Below are 26,345 nucleotides of genomic sequence, written 5' to 3'. Positions count from 1 at the left end.
TATATATATATATATATATATATATATATATATATATATATATTCAAAAGTTTATTTATGTGTTTTTATTAACTTAATATACCTATAAAACATAGATGTATGGTGGTGTTCTTATGGCATCGACACACCTGTGCTCCAACAATTTGCGATTAGTGTTCTAAGCCAAACTTGTAGCACTTCTCCTTGTGAGCGAAATTAAAGTGCATTTGATCATCCTGTAAGTTTTCTTTGTTATAGAAAATAATTAGCTCAAATGAAACTTTAATTCAAGTAATGGTTTAAATTTATCAACAATCATTTCAGTTGCACTCTAACAAGAGAAATTGTCTTTTGCAAAAGAAGTTGAATAATCTTGTATTCGTTCAATATAACAAAAGACTAGAGAGACGCTACAAATCTCTTAAAAATAACAAATCTTCATATCCTATTTTCTTGAGAGATGTGGAAGAAAATGATGATTGGGTAGTTCCAACAGACATTGAGGAGATAATCTCCTTTAATCAGATGTACGAGAAGCAATGGGAGGTAATGAACAAGTTGGGCCAAGTACAAGAAGTAAAAAGGGAGTGCCACAGGGATGATGATGATGATCACGTTGGTTGGAGATGAAGGGGAAGAAGGGGAAGATTGAAAAGCTAACCTAAACGAAGAAGTGAATGTATTAGATGATGTTGACTCGGATGCGGAACCTATTGCTTGCGATTAGCTCGTTTATAAACATTTTTCTTATTTGTTTTGTGAAACTTTTTTAAGTTGATGTTTTGATGTTGAAACTATATTTTTTAATTAATGCATATGATATGTTTATGCATGCATACATATATACATTATATATATATATATATATAATTCTAAGAAATATTATACGAACCATTGTTTTTGAACCGTTATTTCAAATATCGGTCTTGACCGCTATTTTGTACTTTCACCGTTGTAACAGCATAGTTGCAAATATGCCTGTTCAACATGACCGGACTAAGCATGTGGAGACTGACCAATATTTTATCAAAGAAAAGTTGGAGACTGAACAAATATGCATGCCATTTGTTCCTATGACAGAGCAAATTGCAGATATTCCTACCAAGAATTATTCAAGCTTTCATTTAGGTCTATAGCTAGCATGCTGCAACTTCTAGATGTTTATACACCCATCTTGAAAGAATGTCCGATATTAGAGCAAGCAAAATATTTAGCTTCCTGAAACTAGGAAAGGTGTTGTAAGTTGGAAGATTTCTAGATTCTTTAAAGATAGTTTCCTATCTTAGGAGACCTTGTGAATATGTATTTATAGGCCTATAACTCCATGTATTATTCAATGAAAGAGAATGTATTTTTTTTCTCTCCAAACGAAAGTAAGAAATGCAATTCTCATGAGAAGAATGGTTAGTAAATAAGCCGATTAAAAGAAGGCATTCAATTGATACTATGAGAAGAAATTCAATAAGAAATATGTGTAGAATAATGGTTGAGTTCCTATTAAATACTATGAAAACTCAAACATAGTCTAATTATCATCCAAAAGGCTAGATCAGTTTGGCGAAATCGAAAGCCAAAAGATAGTTTACTTGGGATGTAGAGTTTGATTAGCATTTCGTTATCAGTAATTGTCTAAGCACATTCAGTTAATCATCTTTCTAAGACAAAACCCATGACTAAATACAGTATGTGGTAAGCCGACACATAAATAACAATTGTAATTTGTGTAAGTAGAAACAGAACAAAATTAAGGACATAGAATCCAAAAAAGTGAAAACGCAACGAACTAATTGAAAATACATACTGAATGGCATTCGGAGAAGTCAGTAACGCAGCCGGAATCAACAAGAAGTTCTCCAATGGCCTCAAAGGCGCCTTCTCCTTCATATCCAAAATCAAAATCTTCATCCGCGAGGACGTTAATAATGTAATCGATGATTGGCTGGTCCAGATCTTGTGCTCTAGGACCTAATACTTCGTAAACAACGTTGCTAGCTACTTCAGTCATTTTGACGGCAATTTAAGACGGTGCCGGCAACTGATAATCCGGCCGAGATTGAAAGACGATGATGAAGAGGACAAATCTTAAACCCTTTCTAATGGTTGGCTTACACCCATCTCTCTCCCCTGAGTCTCCCTTGTGCAGTTGCGGGCCGAAAGAAAAGAAGCCCTTTTATGTTAATGGGTCACCTCATATAATTGTAATACGAGTTTAGGCCTATTTTCTTTTTCAATGTTACATGTTGTTTTAAAGGCCCATTATCTTGTTCAATGTTAAATGTTGTTTTAAAGGCCCATTATCTTGTTCAATGTTAAATGTTCTATTAAAGGCCCATTAATTTTGCATCGAGTCGAGTCGAGTCGACCCGTACAAAAATTGTAAAGGATGATATAAATTAAGGGGTTGTCTGTTTACCTATTAATAATTTTATTAAGAGGTGAATCTTGTTTGGCAAAAATGTCTCTTAATAATTTTAGAACCCTCTGAATGATTTTGTATCTTAGGTCTTCTTTAACCATTCAGCGCTCTAATTTTATTGTAAACAATTACCGAACAATTATATTTCATTTTACATCATATCATGAGAGTCTCTTAATTATTCTGACCACTTAATCATTCTGCATCAAACCATTCAGTAACTGTAAAAAAAAACCCTAATTAGTATAAACTAAAACTTAATCTATAAACTTTTTTTGTTACGTTAAAAATTTAATAAGTGGTTTTCAACGATATATATAAAATGATTTTTCGTAACTTACAAGATCATATGTTGAACCAAACTGGATCAACTTTTAAGGTTCATAACAAAAATCTACTGCATCCGAACGATAGAACTGGGACGAGGGGAATAAACATTTGATGTCTCCAAATTCTTTGTTCCTTCTCTATCCTCGTAAATACACGTTATTATTTAGTTTATATTTTTTATTCTCTCTTCACCACTATCCATGATTGGTGTAATTGGACCTAAGGGGATTGGAAACTTAGGCCCGTTTACCAAAAGTTTATTTAGGTAAGAGTTTACCAAGGCACATTATCTTATCGCATGAATATGATAAAGACCAAGAATCTAAACCGGTAAAAACGAGGCAATAACAAAAGTCTTATCCGGTAAGTGAGGGTGACGACTCTTACCACAGTAAGCATTTACCGGGTAATTTGTTGCATATAATTTCGTTTTTGTGAACTAAAATATTACCCGGTAAGCAAATGATAGTGTTGAATTTTATCAGTTAAGTGTTTTGTAAACAGCCCCTTAAAGATAGTAGATTTTTTATCTAGACAAAGTACTCTTTCAACTATTGGCTCTGTAAAATTATTGGCTTTGATTGAATTCATAAATCTATAAAATTATAACAAGTTGTTGAATTTATATGAACGTATACATCAATAAAAGATCCAAATACAAATCCGATACAAGGGTTGACTAAATATACCTATAAAAATTCAATAATGTTGACTTTTCATGTTATTATTTATCGTATTTTAAATAAAAAAACAAAATAAATATGGAACCGTCAAGTCTTTTTTATATTATTTTTATTACATTTAAGCATCGTTTTTTTATCACTATATATATATATATATATATATATTTTTTTTTAATGTTATATCACTGTTAGTCTTAACCTTTGGATTTGGTGATAATACAAATAACATCTGCTTCAACACTTAGAAAATATCATTGCCTTATAAATATGACATCTGATATACGACATTCCCTCGGATCTATCAAAAGTATATTGACATCCAAACTCAGTTCTTATAATCAGATTTCATTTAATGACTTAGTTTTTATGTGTTTTAATAGTCATTTTTCGGATTTACATCTTAAATAACATTTTGGGATTAGATCTCAGATTTGATATTTTATTCCATCCGAATGCGATAATCCAATTGATCCAATAACATGATCAATCACTGTTGATTCTCATAAACCCATAAATACTCTAAGCTTATATGTATCATCCGAGTCTCCATACTTCATAAATAATCTAAGTTGGAATCCAATTTATAGATTATATTTTGGAAATTTTGATAAGATTTTTCTTTAGTAAAAGTCTTGTAACTATCTGTATTGATCCAAGAACAAAAAAGCTTCAACAAAATCAAAGAATAGTTGAAGTGAGGTCAATATTGTAAACAAAGCGAATTGAATTGTCATCTAACCGAAGTAAGATCAATACAAGATAAAGTCAAAAGTAGTCTGACAAATACTATTTCTTGCAAGCCAAAATTGGAGTGAAAACTTATCCAACAAGTTTGACTCACCAACTCTACCAATTGTCGTCCTGGTATGGGAACACGTTTGGCATGTTAGACAAAGTAAGTTTTTTAGTACTATTTTATTAGTATCATACATCTTTTACTGTCCCTCTATGGGGTGGGTTAACAAGTGCTTACATCAACTTCAAAAGATGAAATGAGAAGTTCAAGCATGCACTAACAAGTCAGAAAAAGTCACGCATTAATTTTGGACAACGTCATTTAGTATATTAGTGGCTATAAAAAAGGTCATCCTTGTCATTTATTACAATTCACTCGTTTTGAACGGTATTATGAATGATAGTTTCTTAGGCAAAATCGGCGTCAACCATCAGAATGACTATATTAGTAGTTCAGATCTGAAAGAGTACACTCTTCTCTCACTCTTTCAGTCGTTAGCAAATTTGTCACCTGTCAGATATTTAGGATCAGGTCTTACCTTCCTAATTTCCGTAGCAAATATGTAATTCTTTGTTTCCAATAAACATACATAATTAAAAAAAATGAAAATTTTGATGTGTTTGTATTCAACCCTCCTTCTACAACACACCATGTGAGAGTCATTGCATTCTAGAACCAACAATAATAGCTATCATATGAATGTATTTAATGAAGCTTCTAAATTTATAAGATCTAAAACTCCTATACGAAAAAAGGTTACAATAAGTTGTTGAAACAAAGTTGAGTAACCCGACAACTTATATCCTTACACAAATAAGTTGTTAAAACGAAATTGAACAACCGAATACGATCGAGTTACAAAAACTCATTCTGTTAATCACGACCCAAAAAACGAAATTCTCGGTCTACGATAATGCAGGGATGTCCACCTCCTTACTTGTTAGCGTAAAACTATAAAGAATCTCCATTCTATAGTTCATCGTGTTGATCATCGTCTTCAGCACCATCGGGGGCACCACCACCGGTCCTTTGATAAAGAGCCGTAATGATCGGATTGCATACACCTTCCACCTCTTTCAGCTTCTCATCATACTCCTCCTTCTCAGCCGTCTGGTTATCGTCTAGCCAATCTAAAGCCTCATTCGTCGCCGTCGCCATCTTCTCTTTCTCGTTCGACTCTAGTTTATCAGCCAGTTTATCTTTATCGTTTATTTGATTCTTAATATTGTAGACGTAAGTTTCTAGAGCGTTACGGGAATCAATCCTTTCCTTTACTTTCTTGTCTTCCTCGGCGAATTCTTCTGCTTCACGAACCATACGCTCGATATCTTCCTGGCTCAATCGGCCTTTTTCGTTGGTGATTGTGATCTTTTCGGCCTTTCCGGTTCCCTTATCTTCAGCCTTCACGTTCAAGATACCATTTGCATCTACTTCGAATGTCACTTCGATTTGTGGAGTTCCCCTATTTTCATAAAAGCCAGAGAGCATAAACGAAATTCGCATAACAACAACAATAAAAACTCAATGGCCCAACTGCATCCGGGTTATCAGTAGATCCTAATCTTCTTGGAGGTCAAAGGTTAAACCGTAGGTGATAGGTGTGTATGTGACTTTTAGCGTATATATTATAATATAGAAAAATAAATAAGGGGCTGTTTATTAAACATTTACTTGGTAAGTGTTTTCCGGATAAATTTCGGATGAACATAACAAGAGCCAAGAATCTTACCGGGTAAGAGCAATGAGAATGATGGAGAGTCTTACTCGGTAAGTGAAGATGACGATTTTTACCCGGGTAAGTACTTACCCGGTAAATTGTTGCATTCGATACGTTTTGATGTACTAAAATCTTACGCATCAAAGTAAATTATAATGTTGACTCCTATAGGTAAGCACTTGCTGGGTAAGCATTTGAGTAAACAGCAATAAGATCGGTAAATGATTCACAAACCTTGGTGCTGGAGGAAGTCCTGAGAGATCAAACTTTCCAAGAAGCCTACAATCTTTTGTAAGACTTCTTTCACCTTCGAAAACCTATTACACACCATAAACTATATATGGGCTCAAATGGGCTATTTCTGGACAGCTAGTAGTTGTCTGACTTAATAAAGTGCTTAACAAAGACTTGTGTTTATAAGATAAACAACTTTGAATCCTATACAATGACGTTACAATAAGTTGTTAGAACAAACTAACACGACCTAACAACTTATTGTAACGCAATCTTATACACGCATAGTTGTTGGCGTTCAATGACGATCGAAAGATGACTTAATGGAGGATTGAAGAAAGTTGAAGGTACCTGAATGGAGACTACAGTTTGCTGATCTTTGTAGGTGGTAAATACTTGAGATTTCTTGGTTGGGATAACAGTGTTCCTAGGGATCAATTTGGTCATCACCCCACCAATGGTTTCAATACCAAGGGTCAGTGGAGCCACATCCAAAAGAAGGATATCTACAGAGTATGCAATCTAATAAGACACAAGCTTTATCAATAGTGTTTGTTTTCATCTGATTTCATCTTAACAACTTATTGTAACGCTGTTAAGCATCGAAAGAAATGGGTTACCTTTGGTTTCATCTCCGCCCTCACCGCTCAAGATTCCACCTTGTACTGCAGCACCATAAGCAACTGCTTCATCAGGGTTCACACCCTTGTTGGGTTCTTTCCCATTGAAGTAGTCCTTGAGGAGCTGTTGAACCCTTGGGATTCTAGTACTTCCACCAACAAGGACAATCTCATCAATCTGTTTCTTCTCCAATCCAGCATCTTCCATGGCCTTTTTCACTGGTCCCATTGTCTTTTTGAACAAGTCATTGTTCAACTCCTCGAATCGAGCTCGGGTCAATGGCTCGGAGAAATCCGTGCCGTCAAAAAGCGATTCGATCTCAACACGGATTTGGTGTTGGCTGCTCAACGCTCTCTTTGCTCGCTCGGCTTCCCTTCGCAACTTCCCGATAGCTCTGTTGTCCTTGCTTATGTCTTTGTTATGCTTCTTCTTGATCAGTTTGATGAAGTATTCCATTATCCGTTGGTCGAAGTCCTCACCTGCAAAATATAGCAGCCGTTTACTACCTGTTTACCGCCTCTTACCCCGGCTAGGAGGCGTTTACCCGGTAAAAAAGGAGATATGATGTTGTTTACCAACACACCCTGACCCACAAATATACGAACTGAGATTGGTGTTTAAGTGAGCACTTACTCCGACTATATTCTTACTCTGTTAACCGCTTACTTAATTTGTGCTTGTAAACAACTAATTTTAAGCCAAGAAAATGAATGGAAGCTTTTCGTGGCACCGTAAATGTGATCGTGGTAAACAAAATACTCACCTCCAAGATGGGTGTCTCCATTTGTGGCAAGAACCTCAAAAACGCCATTATCGATGGTCAAGATACTGACATCGAATGTACCACCACCAAGGTCGAAAACAAGAATGTTCTTCTCGCCACTTTTCTTGTCCAAGCCATATGCAATAGCAGCGGCTGTGGGCTCGTTGATGATTCTAGCAACATTTAGACCAGCAATTACACCGGCATCCTTCGTAGCTTGCCTTTGGGCATCGTTAAAGTATGCTGCAAAAGATGAAAAAATAACCATCAACTTAACTTTGTCTTAACAACTTATTATAAACTAAATTCCTGTTATGGTAAATTTTGCAAAGTTACTGACCAGGAACAGTAACAACTGCATCTTTGATTCTGTTTCCAAGGAAGGCTTCAGCTGTCTCCTTCATCTTGGTTAAGATCATAGCACTGATTTCCTCAGGACTAAACACCTTTTCACCATCCTTAAGTTTGACTTGGATATAAGGCTTCCCATCCTTATTCACAATTTTGTAAGGAACAAGTTTCATATCCTTCTGGACTTCTTTGTCCTCAAACCTGTTTTATATACACATAGTTTCTAAATATACCTTTACAAACGCAATAATTCGTACAAACTTACACACAAACTCGAAAACCCACATGTGAAAATGCAGCGTTTATATATATAGTGTTCAGGATTGTTGTTTTCCACACAAAAAATGGCCCTGAATATAAAAAAAACACTTGATAAACACTGTATTTTTACACGTGTTGTTTCATATTGGTTTGTAAGTTTGTGTATATATATATGAAGAAATTGAAAATGAAGTTAAGTACTTTCTTCCAATGAGTCTCTTAACATCAAATATGGTTCTCTGGGCATTGACAGCTGCCTGATTCTTTGCAGCCTCGCCGATCAACCTCTCAGAGTCGGTGAATGCCACCCACGATGGAGTAATTCGATTTCCCTGATCGTTTGCTATGATCTCAACATGACCGTTTTTGTAAACACCGACACAAGAATAAGTCGTTCCTAGATCTATCCCGATAACGGTTCCCAACTTGCTGGCTTCCTCTTTCGCGATGGAAATTGCAACTAAACAACCTGAGAGATATTATGCAGTTGATCAGTCAAATACCAACATTGAATAATCTTTCCAAAGATGTATAATTATCATATCAAGAACTATAATTAGCTTACAAATCCAAAAGGATTACATACTTGAAAGATACTATCAACAGCCATACTATTTTAGAAATTTTTAAGATTCAGAAAAAGTTTACTCATTGGAAGAACCGAGAAATCTCCAAATTTAAAAAAAGAATGAATAAATAAGAAACGGTAAGTTACCGATTAAGACGATGGTTGTTATCGCGATGCCAAATCGACCCATGGCTTTTTGAGTATTACACTACTAGAATAATGAGTATTTTCGGCATACGGAATATATATATATATATATATATATATATATATATGTGTGTATATAATCGCGCATGCATGAAGATAGGGCGAGTTGATAGGTCGCTAATTAAGGCAATTCCATGTCATCAGTGCTGTCGTGGGGCAACCTCATTTTAACAACGAGTTTTTTAACCAATTAGATTTTACCACGTGTTGCATCCTACGTGGTGTTTCCTCGTGGGTTTTACATAGTCATGTTTAAATTTTGAAAGCTTAGTTTATTGCAAAATAGACCCTCAAGTTGTAAGTTCTAGTAATTTAAACCCTTTGATTGTTACTTATGATGAATTATATCCAAAAGATCCATTATATTGTATCACGCAATGTAGCCTCTAGTTATCAAGCTTCAATTTGTATTCGCTTCTATAAAATAAATCTTTTTAAATGGTTTAAATTTTCCATGAACCCATTTATTGTTTTAATATTATATATAAAAAAAATGGAACCACTTACCATATCTTAATCAATAGTATATTATAATATAACACTCTTGATTACTTTATTGGAATAGAACCATGAATCATATAACCTTTTTATTAATTGCTATACATTGCTATGAATTTATACCTTTTCGGGTAATCGTTTTCCAAGCATAATAGCAAATACATCAAACTAAAGTATCATATATATATATATATATATATATATATATATATATGATTAACCTGGATATTTAATCCGTTATGTGAGCCGACTAATCTCAGGACGACCATCTGTTTTGCAGATAACCCGAAGTCATTGCATTTAAACCTCCATGGCCACAAAGGGGATTTTTATTTATTTTGTATATGATATGAGGAATCCCAATAAATTTATGGCATAACATATCAATCAAAAATCCAACCAACTTGATCAAGTTAGCAATCAATATGTAAAATGTAGGTTAGATGATGAAACTAATTGAAGATAACCACATACTTTTATGTTAGAAGATCCACATCCTATCACTCTAACAAAGAAGACGGGTCTCCCCATCTCTAGGTAGGGACAATTTTTGTGATTTACTCTACAAGGGTTTGATGGTGTATTTTGTAAAGTGCTAAATATATGTATGAAGTAGCAACTTACTTTCATAAATTTCTTTCTTTTAACTTTGTATTTTTTTATTTATTTATTACAGTAATGTATTTTTTTAAATTATTTTTATTATAACATTTTACTTTGAAAAATTTATCATTTATAGTAATGAATAACCTTTTGATTTGATTTCAATTAGAATGCGTTTGGTGCGCGGACAGGACAGGACAGGACAGGACAAGACAGAACAGGACAGGACAGGACAAACAGGACAGGACAGCTGTTCAGCGTTTGGTAAGACATAACAGGACAGGACAGGACAGGTTAAAATGACCAATTTACCCCCAGTAACATGTTTAGTTTTTTTTCTCTAAATAATCAATATAATAAATGCTTACAAATACTATTTAAAAATATCAAAAAATTTCCAAAACCCACAGAAATTAACAACAAGAACCCACAGAAATTAACAACAAAAAATTTACAAAACCCACAGTTGATAACAACAAGAACCCTAGAATCAAAACCCACATAAATTAACAAGAAATTAATCATCATCAAAACCCACAGATATTAACAAGAACCCTAGATTCAAGAACGAAAGGAGATGTCGTTCACTACTCACAGATCGTTCACTACACAGATCGATTGCGTACCTGGGTATGGAGAGAAGAGACGCGATGGAGGTGATGGAGGCCGTCGATTGAAACTCGCCGTCGATTGAAACTCGCCGTTGACAGGAGGAATCGATCGAGACGATGGAGCGATGAAAAAGGGTTAGTCGTTCTTCTTGCAGCCGGATGGGAAAAGGGTAAAGAGGGAAATAAGGTTGTGTTCCACTTAGTTCCAAGGGGGTAGGATGGAACACGTGTGTCCAAGGTTTATCCAAGTTAGTTCCACTTAGTCCAACATTGGGCCACACCAAACACAGGACAAATGTATTCTGTCATGTCCTGTCATACCCTGTCCAGCGTACCAAACGCACCCTTAACACACAAAGTTAGTTCATATGACATGTAATCTGTTGAGAGGGTTTTTAATCATGCCATATAAGCATAGCCTTGATGTCTTCCACGTCATCTCAATAATGACAAGTAAGCAGGTTATAACTGGTTTAGAACTTAAAAAATTATCCACACTACAATATGTAGATTTTTTTAAATACAATGATCTAATAAAAAATAATTCAAAAACACGTAATTATAATTAAAAAATAAAAATAAAATACTAAAATAAAAACATTTATAAAAATAGGTTAATATTTCATACCATTTATCTTTTCTGTAATTGGAAGATGGCTTTGAATGTACTCCAAATAGTACTATTCCAACCAGCTTCCTCTTGCTTGACAAATTTAATTATAATTATGAATTTAATTATAGTTTAACTTCTTTTTCAATTTATTATAATCATTTTTTATTAACCTGAATATCTAACCCGTTATGCGAGTCGACTAATCACAGGACAACCACCTGCTTTACAGATAGCCAGGAGTCACCGCATTTGAACCTCCGTGACCACAAGAAGATTTTTGTTTCTCCTTGGATTTGAATTTAGGATCTCCTGATACTTTTGATCTTTGGAGTCAAGCTTAAACCAATCAGACACCACTCTTGTGGTTTATAATCATTTATTTTACATCTTAAATAGTGTAATTGTTATTTTGAAAATATTTTTTAACCATATTAAAACATTTTATTTTACTAATGCATGAAATATTTTAATAATAGAGCAAATCACGATTTTTCATCCATATGGTTTGCTAAACGTTTTGATTTTTCTCCTTGTGGTTTAAATATTGTGATTTATGGTTTACAGTTTACTGTTTTTTTCGTCCATTGATTAATTCTTACCTTTAAGTACAAGAGACTAAGAAAAGTAAAGAATTGTAAACCACAGATGTTGAAACAACAATAAATTATAAATCATAAAGAAGAAAATAGCAATGAATTACAAACTATAAGAACCAGAACCACAATTTTTAAACTATAGGACAAATTGACAAAAATTGTAATTCTTGATAAATTATAAAGAAAAAATCAAAATTTACTTCTAATAATACTAGAAGCATACTCGCACAATGCAACGAGACACATCTTGATTTTAATGTTCTATTTTATTATTTGTTTCTGTCGATGTTATAATACGATTTTATGTGTTTTTAAGAAAGTAATAATGATTTTATTTTTGAATAAAATATAAATGTGAAGATATCATAAAAATTAAAAAATATATATATCAATGTTAATATCAAAATCAACTATTTAAAAGTTATCATTTTTATGTAATTTCTTTAATTTATTTTTTTATTATAATTTAATTTAAGTTTAATAACGAAATAATTTATTTTTGGTTTAATAATATAACAATTTATAAAGATAATAATTAAGTATTCTGTTAGAACTCAATGATTATCCTAATTATATTTTAAATTTTTTTATATTTAGAATGAGATGTTTATCTGCAATTAGTTACACAAATTTAAATATAAAAACTTTAATAAGTTGTGTTTACGCACAATCTATTTGCAATCTTGAGTGTTAAGTAATATGCATTATTAAATAGTAATTTATGCATAAAAATGATTTTTAAGAGTTTTTATCAAATATTTTATAATATAATATAGATAAAGTTGAGTTTATGTAAAACTAACATGTTCTTGTGAGACATTTTTTACATTTAAAACTTTACAACAAAATACTATAAAAATAAAAAAGACGAACCTCTACAATAAAAACACTGTGAATGTTACATTCACGATACTTTATTAAAGTTTCTAAGTGAAAAAAAAATGATATTATGTAGACAAACATCTCTCGTTTTTATCCCAACCCGTATATATATATATATATATATATATATATATATATATATAGGGTTTATTTCAAATACAACCTATCGCATTTGTACAACCAATGCAACCTAATAAATTGAAATAATTATGGAAATGATTAGAGTTCATTTATTATGATTTAAATATTTATGGAAGATGAATACGGTTCATTAATTATGATTAATACTTTATATTAGGAAATAATCAAAACATCTATAAAATCACATATTAATCAAATGAAATGGACGGTTGAAATTGGGTTGTATTGGTTGCACAAATGACAAGGGTTGTATAATAACCAACCTATATATATATATATATATATAACAAATAACTTTCTTTATTTCCATTTTCTGAAAGACATTCTTCCGACCCCACTTGGGTGTGTCTGAAAAAGGGGGATTGATTGATTTTCGAGAGACCACCAACCTTCTCACCCCTCTCTCTCTCTCAGTCCACAGTTACTGTGTAACAGTCACCAACCACAATCGATAATCGTTGCAAGCTATAAACTCATCTCCCTCCTCCATCAATGGTTTCTACATCTCCGGCCTCTATATGCACCGGCAACTTTCACATTTTTATATATTCGACGTACTACACCCATGACTGGGCTAATTTCGTTAGATTCTTACTCGATTGGCCAGAGGACAGTTTCGTCGGCACAGCGGAGGCCTCAATCGCAACCGACAACGTTCTCACGCGCAAAACCGTCGCCGGATTCGACCTCCGCCAAGAAGAAATCTCTTCAGAAACAGTACTTACATGATGAAGCACCATTGGACAATCCCGATTTAGGTCCGTTCCTGCTGAAGCTTGCGCGTGACACTATCGCAATTGAAGGAGAGCCGATTAAGACTCTGGATTACGCGCTTCGCGCTTCAAAATCGTTTGAGAGGTGCGCCATTGATGGCTATCCTAACCTTGATCTGGTTATGTGCTTGCACATTGTGGCCTCGATTTACTATAGCATGGGGAGGTTCGAGGAGGCAATTCCGGTGTTAGACAGGGCAATTAGGGTTCCCGTCGTGTCAAGAGGTGCTGATCATGCGCTGGCTGCATTTTCAGGGTATATGCAGCTAGGTGATACTTATTCAATGCTCGGGCAGCTTCACCGGTCTATTAAGTGTTATAAGGAGGGGTTGAAAATTCAGATGGAGGCTTTAGGGGATACAGATCGGCGAGTTGTTAAGACCTGCAGGTAACACTTTTTATTTCAACAGCTGCAACTCCAATATTCTCTGATCTCTACTTTGGTTTAATTCCTGCCGTTTTGCTCTAACATCACGCACGTTAACATTATTGTGCCCTTTTTAGTTCTATTTCATGCTGAACTTTTCTTGACGCCTTCGTTGTTATCTAATAGAACTTTTTTCAGTCATTACATGTTTCAATGCTTTCTGCATTTGGGGTGGACGCTGAAACTTATTCTGGAAATTCCTTATTCAATATTGATTGCCACAGAACTATGGTAACCTTAAATTCCAACATTTAGGATTGATGGAGAATCTTTAAATGGGGTGACATGGGTCATCATACTATGTTCTTTTGACTCTTGCCTAGCAATGACCCATCTGAAAAACTACCTATTTTTTTTACATGTTGCACTTCCTACACTTTGGAGCAGAATTGCTATTGCTTCCCTAGTTTCCTGTTTCATATGAATGGTGAACTACTGAAATCACAAATTCAAATCAAGGTGGCATAAAATGATTAGAAATTGCTTAGGTCTTTTCGGGCATTTGACTGTCTTTCAGCTGACTGTTTGTTTCAATCCAATAAGTTTTATGTTGGAAACTACCAACTTCTAATGCTTAGCATTTGGCTTTCCAAATTTGGTTCTTCATTTTTCAAAACTGATGGTCTATTTTTATTTAAATTGTATAGGTACTTGGCTGAGGCTCATGTTCAAGCAATGCAGTTTGATGAAGCATATAAACTGTGCAAGAAAATCCTTGAAATCCACAGGTTACACAGTCCACCTGCATCTCTTGAAGAAGCAGCTGATCGACGGTTAATTGCGATTATATGTGAGGCAAAAAAAGATTATAAAGCAGCCTTAGAACACCTTGTACTTGCTGGTATGGCAATGATTGCCAACGGACAAGATAATGAAGTTGCTGTCATCGACCTCAACATAGGCAACATTTATTTGTCACTTTCCCATTTTGATGATGCCATCTTCTCGTATGAAAAGGCACTTGCCGTCTTCAAATCATCCAAGGGTGACAACCACCCTTCAGTAGCCTCTGTTTTTGTACGCCTTGCTGACCTGTATTTCAAGACCGGAAAGCTACGAGAATCTAGATCCTATTGTGAAGACGCTCTTAGAATATATGCAAAACCCTTACCTGGAATGGCAGCACAAGACATTGCAAGTGGAATGATAGAACTTTCTGCAATATACGAGTCTTTCAATGAACCTGAGAAGGCGTTAAAGTTGTTGCAGAAATCAATGAAACTTCTGAACGGTAAGCCAGGTCAGCAGAGTACAGTTGCAGGAATAGAAGCACGTATTGGGGTCATGTGTTATATGGTCGGAAGGTATGAAGAAGCAAGGGGATCTTTTGAAAGTGCTGTTGCTAAACTTAGGGCTAACGGAGAAAGGAAATCCGAATTCGTTGGGGTTGTTTTGAACCTTATGGGGTTGGCTTGTGTACAACTGTTGAAGATAGATGAGGCTGCCGAGTTCCTTGAGGAAGCAAGGGAAATTCTGGAACATGAATGTGGCTCTCGTCATCAAACTACCCTTGGAGTCTACAGAAATCTTGTAGCAACATATGGTTCTTATGGGAGGTAAGATATCTATTCATATTACTTTATGTAGGCTTGTTCTTATCAAGCTTTGTCGATTGGGTAAGATGATAATATCCACAAACCTTGGTAATAACTAACCCCCCTCCCGTCTGCAAATAAGACATGTAGATTAACAACATTAACTGTATTTAATTCCTGAAGCAACCGTGTAAAAAGATATGGTTTGTTCTTGAGTTTACTTGTGCAAATAACACTTAAAATTTCAAGATTTTATGGGAGGGATGAAGTATGATAAATACTACTAATTGTAGTAATGCTCCCTCGTCCGTAGATATTCATTTGTTTTTGAGCCATGATCCCTTGAATTGCTACATAGCACAACTTATATATTCTCTACATTCCACATGTATCTAAATCTCTTGTCTTTTTAGACATCTTCATTATTGCATCCCAATATATTGTGAATGATATTACTGATTGATCTTGTGATATAGACTGGAAAACACTATTTTGAGTAAGCAAAATCTTAGTGACTTATGAGATAATATTTTCAAAATTTTGTGATGCAAATGTTGGTTTATAAAGTTAAAAAGTGCCATCCGTCCAATTTGTTGGGTACCATTCACCAAAAACCAAAGTGCCAGGGGATGGATTAGTCTTATGAAATAATTTAAGCAACCTTGATGGTTTGATGAACACACTATTGAATTCAACATGGAATTGGAAAGGAAATCGAACATTTACATAGATTTACAAGCACTTTGAGACTGCTGGATGTCTCCCTGGGCTCTTGCCTGAAATACAAACACTAAATTGATCTATGCCCTCTCAGAATCCCAACCACACCCCCTCCCTATTTATACCAACAGATTCATAACTCTGTTTTACCTACTTGTACCACAGCAGTAACTACTTTTATATTCCTAACATAGTCTACTATATTTCACTTGTTTGACCACTTGTACATTACATGGAAACTGGAAAGGTTTATAATCTATCCATGAAAACTTGCATTTCATGATCAGGTATTGTAATACAAATCTGTTTACAATGCAGCTGCATTAATGGCAAAAGGCCGATGGTAGAGAAATAGCATACATGCTTAGTTGTCTGGTTCACTTGGCAAACTTCATTAAAATCTGATGGTGTCCCGCATGCATAAATACAATTTACTATGATTCAACCGTAGATCATGTCAAGTTCAATGCTTCAGAAGATAACATCATGTTTGCAGATCCTTCATGGTTCAAAAATTTGCTTCTGCAAATTTGAAATTCAATCATCTTAGACTAGAAAACAGTTTGCAGATTCTAAGGGTGCATTTGTTATGCAGGACAGAACAAAAACTTTGTACCACGTTGGGTGTGACATTAGACTGGACAGGGTTTAAGTAGGATTATGTGTAACTAAGATGAGGTAGATGAGACAAGATTAGTCAATTAGTAAACTACCCATGTGAAATTAAAACCATAAAACCTTGCATAATTCTCTCAACCGCCTATCTCACTCTCACCCGACCATTCCAAATGCACCCTAAATAGTAGTAGGACTAGCTCATACTTTTGCCACAGGGAGTGCATAGGCAAACAACTTCGGCCATCAATAATTTTCATTTTCAGGATGGCCATGATTATAGGTCCTATAAAAGGATAATGGACGACCGAAACTTATTTATGTTGGTTTGAATATGCAGAATCGAGGACACAATCGAGATGTTGGAGTGCATTGTTGGATTAAGAGATAGAGTAAAACCAGATTTAGTTGATAAGAAAAAGAGGGTGGCTGAACTCCTTAAAGAGGAGAAAAAGAAAGGGAAATCAATGGAAAACCTCATTCATCCAAAGAAACAGTCTTCTTCTTCTGAAAAAAGGCCAGCCTTGGGTTTTACAAGTTGACCAAAAAAGTTGCCTAATTTTCTCTTTGTGATGTAAAAAGATTGGTGGTAAGCGTTTTCGTTTTGTTTCCTATAATACGTTGTACATAATATATCTGTCTGATGATTTTATGGGTAACAACTTTCCGTTTGTAGATACTTCCGAATCTAAGGTGCTGTTTGGTTTGCAGAATTCAAAGAAAATCAAAGGAATTGGAATGACCAAATTCCAAGACCTTTGTTTGGTTCACATGTATTGAAATGGATGGAATCCTTTGAATTCGACAAATTAAAGAATTGATCATTCTTTGGCATAAGTGAAGGAATTGAATTCCATCACTTGCCCTACAATTGAATTCCAGCAAAGAGAACAAAAAACAGAGGTTTGATCAGAATAAATATAGAAAAGTAATGGAGTTTGTAGAATGGTTGAAGTGGAGGACTTTATTCATATAGAGGTGATATCCATCTTTTTTTATAATTATTAAAGTCTTTTTTTTTTTTTTTTGTGTGTATACATATAATTGAATAAAATAAGCTAGTTTTTAAGGAGGATCAAACTAGAACAATACTATTTAAAAGAATATGAAAACAGGCAAATCACGTGTGATTTTATACTAACATCACATACAAAATCACATATGATTCAGATGACCTTACCCGGCGACCTGAAGATGTAGCCACAAGTCGTCTGGACACTTTTTTTGACCATTAATGTAAAATCACATGTGATTTTACACGTGATTTGTCCATTTTCGTGTTCTTTTAAATATGTAGCATTCACGTTTAATCCCGTCTCGGTGGTTCAATAGAAAGCCTAAAAAAATGAAAAATTAAGAAACATCTTCACAATAAAAAAAAATCAAAGGTTAAAATTAAAATGGCATACTTTCAAACATCTTTGTGTTTTAATGGCTGATGAAGATAAAAAATATAGAAAAAAAAATTCAAACTGTGGCACCATTTGATTAAGAAAATGACATTAACAGGATTCGAACTCGGGTCTGGGATGGAATACGAGCCTTGCAAACTTAACCACGCTACCAAAGAAAACTTGTTCACATTCTAATTTCAAGATACATACAGTGGCACATAACAAATTAATACGGTTGTACCTTTCATGAACCTAAATTTTTTTACTCTTCTATGAAGAAATAATACGGTTGTGCTTAACATGTAAGATAGTCCTTTTGCTTATAATAATTTCATCTTACTAACAATATCATTTACAAAGAGACATTTGAAGAAGGGGACTGCATAATCTCTTTTACCATATTATGTGTTCTCTTGGCATCACTCGCCATCCACTTAAGCAAATGCTACACTATTATGAGTTCATAAATGTTAGATGTATGTTCTTAGATCCAAGTTTTGAGCATTTCTCGTTATTGTGGGCAAGATCGCATAGGTAATGAAACTTTCGGTACATCAAATGCTATCGTGCCTAGGGGTGTAAATGATACGAGACAACTCGCGAGCTATTCGAGATCGACTCGGTCAAAACTCGACTCGAATAGGCTTGGCTCGAACTCGAGCTCCGCTCGATATATTAATGAGTCGAGTTAAGCTACACAATACTCGACTCGAAAAGCTTGTGAGATACTCGATTTTTTTATATATAATTAGTTTTAAAATATAATCAGTTTTTGTGATAAAATTTGTAAAATATAAATAATAAAAATGTCTTATATTTTTAGATATTTAAACAAAATTATGCATTTTTAATTATAAAACTTAATCAATTATTTTTTATTAAAATCACATTAGAAAAAAGACAAGAAAAAACCATAAAAAATGTTAGTGAAATTATCCCACGTAGGAAGAGAGATGGTAAAGGAAGAGATAAATAATGTCATAAAAAAAAAAGGAAGTGAATGAAATTTCTAACTTTGTCTTTTTGATGATGAAGTTTGAAGTTGATCCTTTAGTTTTATAAAAACTAAGAGAACATCTTTAAGTTTTAAAATTTATAAGAGAAAAACCCTAAAATTTCATAAATTTCAATAGGTGAGCGTGGTTCGAGTTTTATTCAAGTTCGAGCTTGTTTTGAGCCCGAGTTTTAGCTTGATTTGAGCTTTAGTTTGAGCTTGATTTGAGTTTGAGTTCGAGCTTGAGAAATAGTTATCAAGTTCGAGTCGAACTTTGATTTTTACTACTTGCGAGTTTTCGGGTAGAATTCGAGTTTAGAAATTGGGTTTCGAGTTCGAGTCGAGTATAGTGATATACTCGAGCTCGACTCGCATCATTTGTACTCCTAATCGTGCCATTGCCACAGTCGCATGTAAATATCGTGTTGAATGCCTCTAGTGTGTTTTAAATCAAATTTTAGTGTTTATTTTTACATATTTATACTCTCTCTCTCTCTCTCTCTCTCAACTAAGCACAAATCTCAAGTGTAAACATAATCAAAGTGATAGTGGATTTGTTCTTGACGTCCTTCATTACAACAAAATTGGATTTATTAGAACGTCAAAAATCTATAAAATGTCCCAATATATCGTTTTATTGAAAATTAAATTTACAGGACGCCAAAAAATTATGAAGTGTTCTAAGATATAGTTTCATTGGACTTATATTTATGGTTGGATTCTGGTGAGATTGTTAAAGAGTAAGATGAGAAGCGTAAGAAAGGTCTCCACCTTTAGATTCACATTAGGATGAGATGCACTGTATCAATTTTTTTATCAGGTGCAATTCATGGGTGAGTTTGAGATTAAAGGTAATCAGGCTAAGGGTCTAGATCTCTACTTATACTTCTTACCTTAACTCTACTTCTCACACGATCCTTCGCCCTTATGTTTATTGGACCAAACATATATGTGTTTATATGACATTTTTCAAAAATATCTTTGTAAATAAGCTAATATGACACTTTATTTGAAAAATATTCTGGAAACTAAAGTAAATTACGCTTTTGGTCCCTATGGTTACCACCTACTAGCAACTTTCGTTCCTCTTTTAAACTAATCACAACTTTAGTTATTGTTGTTGCCATTTTGTTTCACTTTTGATCCCTCAGACTAACTTATGTTAAATAGGTCTATTAGATCGAAGGGTATCTTCGTGTTTTTAATCCTTTTTGGTTTTTTTATTATTTTATTTTATGAAAAAAATAATTTTTATATTCTGCAGACAACAAAATCAGAAATTATTAAAAAACACACAACCAAAAAAAAAAAAAAAACAAATGAAGCCCAATAATTGTCCATAAATTAGGTTACACTTAATAGTTAATAGTAAGAAAGAACAAGTACTATTTACGACTACACCTCAGCCCCATTTAAACACTAAAAACTGTTTATTACCGGTACCACATTGAAATAAGTCAATAAACAGTTTAAATAAACATCTCAAACACCCCCTTATCGGAGATTGTGAACATCTAAACATGTTAGTGGTTGTCAACCGTAGCCTTCTTGTTCTGACCTCTACGTCCACGAACAGATCGTTTATCTGCAGTTAGTTACACGAATTCAAAAATAAAGTTTTAATAAGTTGTGCTTACGCACAATTTACTTGTACTATTGAATTTTAAGTAATATGCATTAATAAACAGTACTTCATGCATAAAAAAATATTTTTAAAAGTTTTTGTCAAATGCTTTATAATATAGTATCGATATACATAATTTACTTATTTTATTAACTTTTAAACTTAAAATTAAATAAATTATAAAAAGATAAAAATACCCTTATGAAAAATACCTTTCTGAGTATTTTTAACCAGAAGTTAGTCTGAGCTACCAAAAGTGAAACAAAATGTCAGTCACAGTGACCAAAACTGTAATCAGTTCAAAAAAGCGACGAGATTCGTTTTTAGACTGCACACATATTTGCTTGCTCGTATAAGACGACCTATTATAACATTTAGATATTTGTAATGTTTTGGGGTGTCCGTCCATGGTTTTTCCCTTTTCGGGTTTTCCACACAAAAATATCTGTTGTTATCTCTTCCTTTCTTTATTTTATGTGATTGGGTTTGATTATTGATTCCATATGATCATTAGGTGATATTCTTGTATTATGTTTGGATCTTAATGTAAAACTATGTTCATTGTTCTTGGTGGTATCGTAACTTTTTGACCTAGATTGAGTTTATTTGTAATTCAGGATTCTTGGCTCGTGTTCACTTAAATACTGACCCAATGAGTGCTTGATCACTTTCCTTATCAGGTGACTTAGGGGTTGTTTGGTAGTTACTGAATGGTTTTGTCTAGAATCATTAAGTGGTCAGAATGATTAATAGGCTTTCATGATATAGTGCAAAATAAAATATAATTGTTTGATAATTGTTTACAATGAAATTAAGGCTCTTAATGGTTAACAGAGACCCATGATACAACATCATTCAGAGGGTTTTAGAACCATTAAGAGACAAACTTTTTTTTTTTGCCAAACAAGATTCATTTCTTAGCGATTCAGAGATTGCCTCTTAATGGAACTATTAAGAGATAAACAAACAACCCCTTAGGGGCCGTTTAACTACACATTTACCCGGTAAACGTTTAACGGTAAAATTCAAGTATATCGCTTACTTACCGGGTAAGATTTTAGTCTACCAAAAAGACATTGTATGTAACAATCTACCTGGTATATTTTGTATTTCTTATATATAAAGAGATGGGACTATACAGTTGCAAATACAAACCGTGTTTTTAATACAAACTAGATTCAATCGTTTATCTAATTTTTTTGAATAATACTATATTCTAAAGAATTTGGACTCCTATTTCTTGTGGGCCCTAGACGTATGTCCGGCCCGACGGCCCTCATTGTCACGCCCAAAAATGAACCATGGTCAATGGGTACACCGGAAAATGAATTAGGTGGGTTTAAACCTGGGTGTTTTGAGTAAGGAGACGTGGTTTTGGTTTTCGGAAAATGGTGGGGTGGTGTTTTGGTTTTTGTTATTTATATATATTTTGTTATTTAAAGATTAATAAAAACATAAACATACCTCTTAATTCTTATGTAACCAAATTTATTTCAGTACGAGAGATTCAATCCAAAAAAAAATAATGATAATATCTATAATTAATTTGTTTAGGGGACCCAGTCCATAATTTTGATACAACCATAAGAGTGGTACCTGGTTGGTTTGAGCTTGGTTCCAAATGTCAAAAATTACCTGGAGGTCTCAGGTTCAAATCCAAGGAGGAATAAAAACCCCTTTGTGGCCACGGGGGTTTCAATTGATGTGGTATCAAACTCGAGTTTTATAAAAAGTGTTTGGATTAACTTATAGTAGTAGCAAAATGTAATAAGCTGTTAAAATGTTTTTTAGTGTTTGACAAATTTTGTTTATACATGTAAAATAACCAAAAATAATATTATTCCATATAATGATGGAATGCAGTTACATGTTAATCAAAACGTCGTGACACACATAAAGTGTATGCATAAGAATTAGATGAGCGTGTATCATTGGTGATCCAAATTTACAAGTAAAGTGTTTTACATAATAAATCACAAGTAATTGTGTGTGCGTAGAAAACATAAAGAGAGAGAGAGAGAAGAAACGGACCAAAGGTCCAAACTTTTGGAAAAGATTGGAGATTTGAGCACTAGGGTCGAAGACAGAAGACACTAGTTTATTGGATAATAAGAACTTTGATGCGAAGTAATGTATGGCGGCAACCCTTTAGATTTAGGTAAACATCTGGCTAAAACCCGCTGTTGCTGCGACTGTTCTCCTCCACCACCGTCACCACCCTCCATCGCAGCCGACGATGCCATCCTATTTTCAAAGTTCGTCGATGTAATCTAACAAATACGAGTAGGAATGAGAAGGCAAAAGAGGTGGGTTATTGGGGACTGATTGATACAATGAGGTTTTAAATCAACTCCTATGGACTCACGTATCATGGTTAAAAAGATAAAAAAGATAATTTGGTTTTTAAAGATGATAAGTTGTTTCAAATAAATTAGAAGAAAATAACTTATCAAAAATTATTTATTGATAATACTGATAAAAATATATTTTTTCCCATCCAAACACTAAAAAATCTTTAGGGTGCGTTTGGTATGCAGACTAGACGAGACGGGACGGGACGGGATGAGACAAAAAAAAAATAGTCCTACGTTTGACATGCCATGGACAAAAATTACATAAGACAAAATGAGACTATTTTTAAATTTCATGATTTTTGTTCCAAAAAAAAAAAAGTGGAACGGGACTAAATTACCCTTAAAACCCAATAGAAAACCAAAACCCTCCTTTGCCCTCGTCTCTTTCACACCAGTTCCACTACCACATCGCCTCCTTCCACCATCTCCTTCCGCGCCGTCTCCTTCCACCGGCTCCACCGCCTCCTTCCACCGGCTTCKTCCATATCGGTATGATTTCTCTTTTGGCATCAATTTCTTTTTGCTGTATCGATTTCATTTGCGTCGATTTCTTTTTGCTGTATCGATTTCTCTTTTGCTGTATCGATTTCTCTTTTGCTGGCATCGATTTCTCTTTTGCTGGCATCGATTTATTTTGGTAAACCCTAACAAAATCCCCTCTGGGTCGATTTCTTTTGGCATCGATTTCTTTTGGTAGATTGATGGGTAGAATATGTGTGTAGATGCTAATGCTCTGTTTCTAATATGAAGGGGTTAAGTCTTGTTCATGTACTGTAGTTTTCTTTAGAGAAACTTTTGGCATCTTTTATAAAAAAGTAGGTATAGTAAGCTGTGTATTCTTGTTCATGGAGCATAGGTTTCTGAGGCCATTTCACCACAGTAACAAAAAGTAAGAAAGAACCTACCAGAGCACATATCTTAACTGCATTTCAATCAAAATAACTCACTAAATCCTTCTGTATATCCAATTGTGTTGTGGTTGTCTATTATTAGCACTGATCCTTTTCATAACAAAGCAACTTGTTAAACTTCAATCTGTCATTGATTAGATATTTTTAGGTATAGTAAGCTGTGTATTCTGTTCATGTTGCCTACGGTTTAGTTCAAATATATTACTACGGCCTAATTTTAATTGCTACGGCTTTACCTCCGGCTTGTTGTGTGTGATCGTTATTGCTACGGTTTTGATCGTTATTACCATTTTTGGGCTGTTTTGTGATCGTTTATTGCTACGGTTTAGTTCAAAATGATATATTCGGTCATTTCGGATTCTACACCGAATATATCATTTTCATTTGGGTGGTTGCTTCATCGATCGAATTCTTGGTTGCTTCCACCATCTTTGATAACTCGGTTGTCCTTTTTCTTTTTTTACTTGTTTCTTCTCCTTCACTTGGAGGAATGAAGGAAGGAGAAGTTGGATCTGACGGACTTGGAAAGGGAGGAACACCAACTTCAGTTGAAAAATCTTCGTTGTCTTCCATATTCATATTATGTAGTGCGTCTGTAGCTGACTCAACCATATTTCCCGTTGCTCGATCTTTTCCGAACACCAACTTCAACCGCTCGTAAGCTGGGAATGGCTTATTCGCCGTGTAATTTTTGTTGGGATGTTTCTACGACAAAAAACAAATAAACAATTGTTAAGAGAAGTAACAAAAAGTATTATACATAACCCATTACTATTACAAATCATTTCTCCAGAGCAGTACTTACTAATTCCAGAACACAATTGGTCAAATAGCTTGTATCTTGTACATAAAATACATACACTCATCTGTAATTTTCAAATTTCACTCTGTAAAGATGGCGTAGTCTCCCCACAATCCACATGTTACTAAAACCCTTTGCCAGTTTCTCTATGGTCGCCGCCCCTCACAGACTCAGCGAAGCACTTCTTGGCGAGATCCTTCATCTCCATTTCCAGTCTCCGCAAATCTTTGGTTCTTCCCCCATTTTGTGTAAGTTCTCCTTTTTCTATTTGTAGTTTGTCATAAACATATGCGTTCAATTACCGAATTACATAGATTGTTGTTCTTTTAGTCGTATGGATGTATTGGTGTTTGGTTCATCTGTTTTTTTTTTGGTTAAATCTAGGGTTTATGTTTGGTAAAATGAATCAAGATTAGAAGCAGAATGTTAACATATCAATCCTCTTGTTCTTCATGTACCAAGGGTCTGTTCTTTATTGGCTGAATGGGCTTTATAGTCCACATAACTTATTCGGTCCGCCATAACCGAGTGTAAGCTATGGAAGTGGTGTTGTTTAGATTCAACCACCATCCTGTACCCTTTTCAATTAAACACCCTCCCACCATTTCAGAAGTTGCATTTCATCTGTCGATTCCATGGCATCGAAGCTCTCTATACAGGCTTCAGCTCCTCTCTTGCCATCGCCGGTCTTCTACCTAGTATTGCCTTCTTTCTCTTCATCTTACCTTTTGTTCCATCAAATATTCATTTTTAAGTATTCCCTTATGTCTTCCACGTCTGGGTACCAGAAGAGTTTCTTCAGGTATGTTAGCCACCCTTTTCTGCTACTTTTGAAGAACACTCTCATCCTCTGCTCCCCCCCCCCCCCCAAAAAAAACCCCAACGAGATAAGCAGGCTATGATGGCCCATTTTTCTATTTTCTTTCAGCTTTTAGACATTATTGGATATGTTGACTTACAAATGTATCACATTGATGTTATCTTCTGGGATTTTATTGAAGATTGAGATGTTAGGTTCTGGAATTTTCGAGTTTTTTGAGTGGTTTATAATTCAAGGATCCATGGTTGATTGATCAATTTTAGATATTCATTGTTATTGTTGAGAAGAAAACAAATAGATATGTAAAATGAAAAAATTATAGCCCTGGTTAAAATGGTCATTGACTCATTTCTAACCTTCAAAGTGTTAATTCAACACAAAAACCGAACAACAGTCTATTTTATATCCTACAGACAAAACAGCCCCTAAGATTGATATGCAGTAGGTGTACGGAATTTGGGATTAAATTAATCTTAGATAGAAACAAGGGAGCGTTGCTTGGGATAGTTTGGTTGGTAGTGCTCCTTGGATGCACACTTGAGATAAAGTGCTTATTTTCAAAATGA

At 34.3% G+C, this 26,345-nt stretch overlaps 4 protein-coding genes across 4 annotated transcripts in view; 2 read left to right on the top strand and 2 right to left on the bottom strand.

The window, feature by feature from the left end:
• The window catches only part of LOC112520822 (ABC transporter F family member 3), a 16,246-nt gene extending 14,193 nt beyond the window's left edge, over window positions 1-2,053 (bottom strand). Inside the window, exon 1 of the mRNA XM_025129418.1 lies at window positions 1,781-2,053. Coding sequence (XP_024985186.1) covers window positions 1,781-1,984 — 204 coding nt within the window. The 5' untranslated portion in view covers window positions 1,985-2,053. The remainder of the gene's footprint in view (window positions 1-1,780) is intronic.
• Window positions 2,054-5,113: 3,060 nt separating this feature from the next.
• Window positions 5,114-8,849, bottom strand: LOC112521086 (luminal-binding protein-like). Its single transcript, XM_025129744.1, has 8 exons — window positions 8,807-8,849; window positions 8,293-8,560; window positions 7,820-8,031; window positions 7,480-7,722; window positions 6,716-7,195; window positions 6,447-6,601; window positions 6,096-6,178; window positions 5,114-5,606 (listed from the first exon to the last, which is right to left on the bottom strand). Exons 1-8 carry the CDS (start codon window positions 8,847-8,849, stop codon window positions 5,114-5,116), a joined length of 1,977 nt encoding a protein of 658 aa, XP_024985512.1.
• A 4,526-nt stretch (window positions 8,850-13,375) lies between these two features.
• Window positions 13,376-17,422, top strand: LOC112521759 (protein KINESIN LIGHT CHAIN-RELATED 1-like). The gene is made up of 3 exons (XM_025130754.1): window positions 13,376-13,971; window positions 14,658-15,566; window positions 17,221-17,422. Exons 1-3 carry the CDS (start codon window positions 13,376-13,378, stop codon window positions 17,420-17,422), a joined length of 1,707 nt encoding a protein of 568 aa, XP_024986522.1.
• A 7,389-nt stretch (window positions 17,423-24,811) lies between these two features.
• Window positions 24,812-26,345, top strand: part of LOC112521758 (serine--tRNA ligase-like) — a 28,718-nt gene continuing 27,184 nt past the window's right edge. Inside the window, exon 1 of the mRNA XM_025130753.1 lies at window positions 24,812-25,207. The gene's annotated coding sequence lies outside the window, so the exon portion shown is untranslated. The remainder of the gene's footprint in view (window positions 25,208-26,345) is intronic.

Source organism: Cynara cardunculus, assembly GCF_001531365.2.
Source record: "Cynara cardunculus var. scolymus isolate 2C chromosome LG 11, CcrdV1, whole genome shotgun sequence".
NCBI lineage: Eukaryota > Viridiplantae > Streptophyta > Magnoliopsida > Asterales > Asteraceae > Cynara > Cynara cardunculus.
Note: the sequence above shows the minus strand (reverse complement) of the source record. Positions and strands in the feature narration are given on the sequence as shown.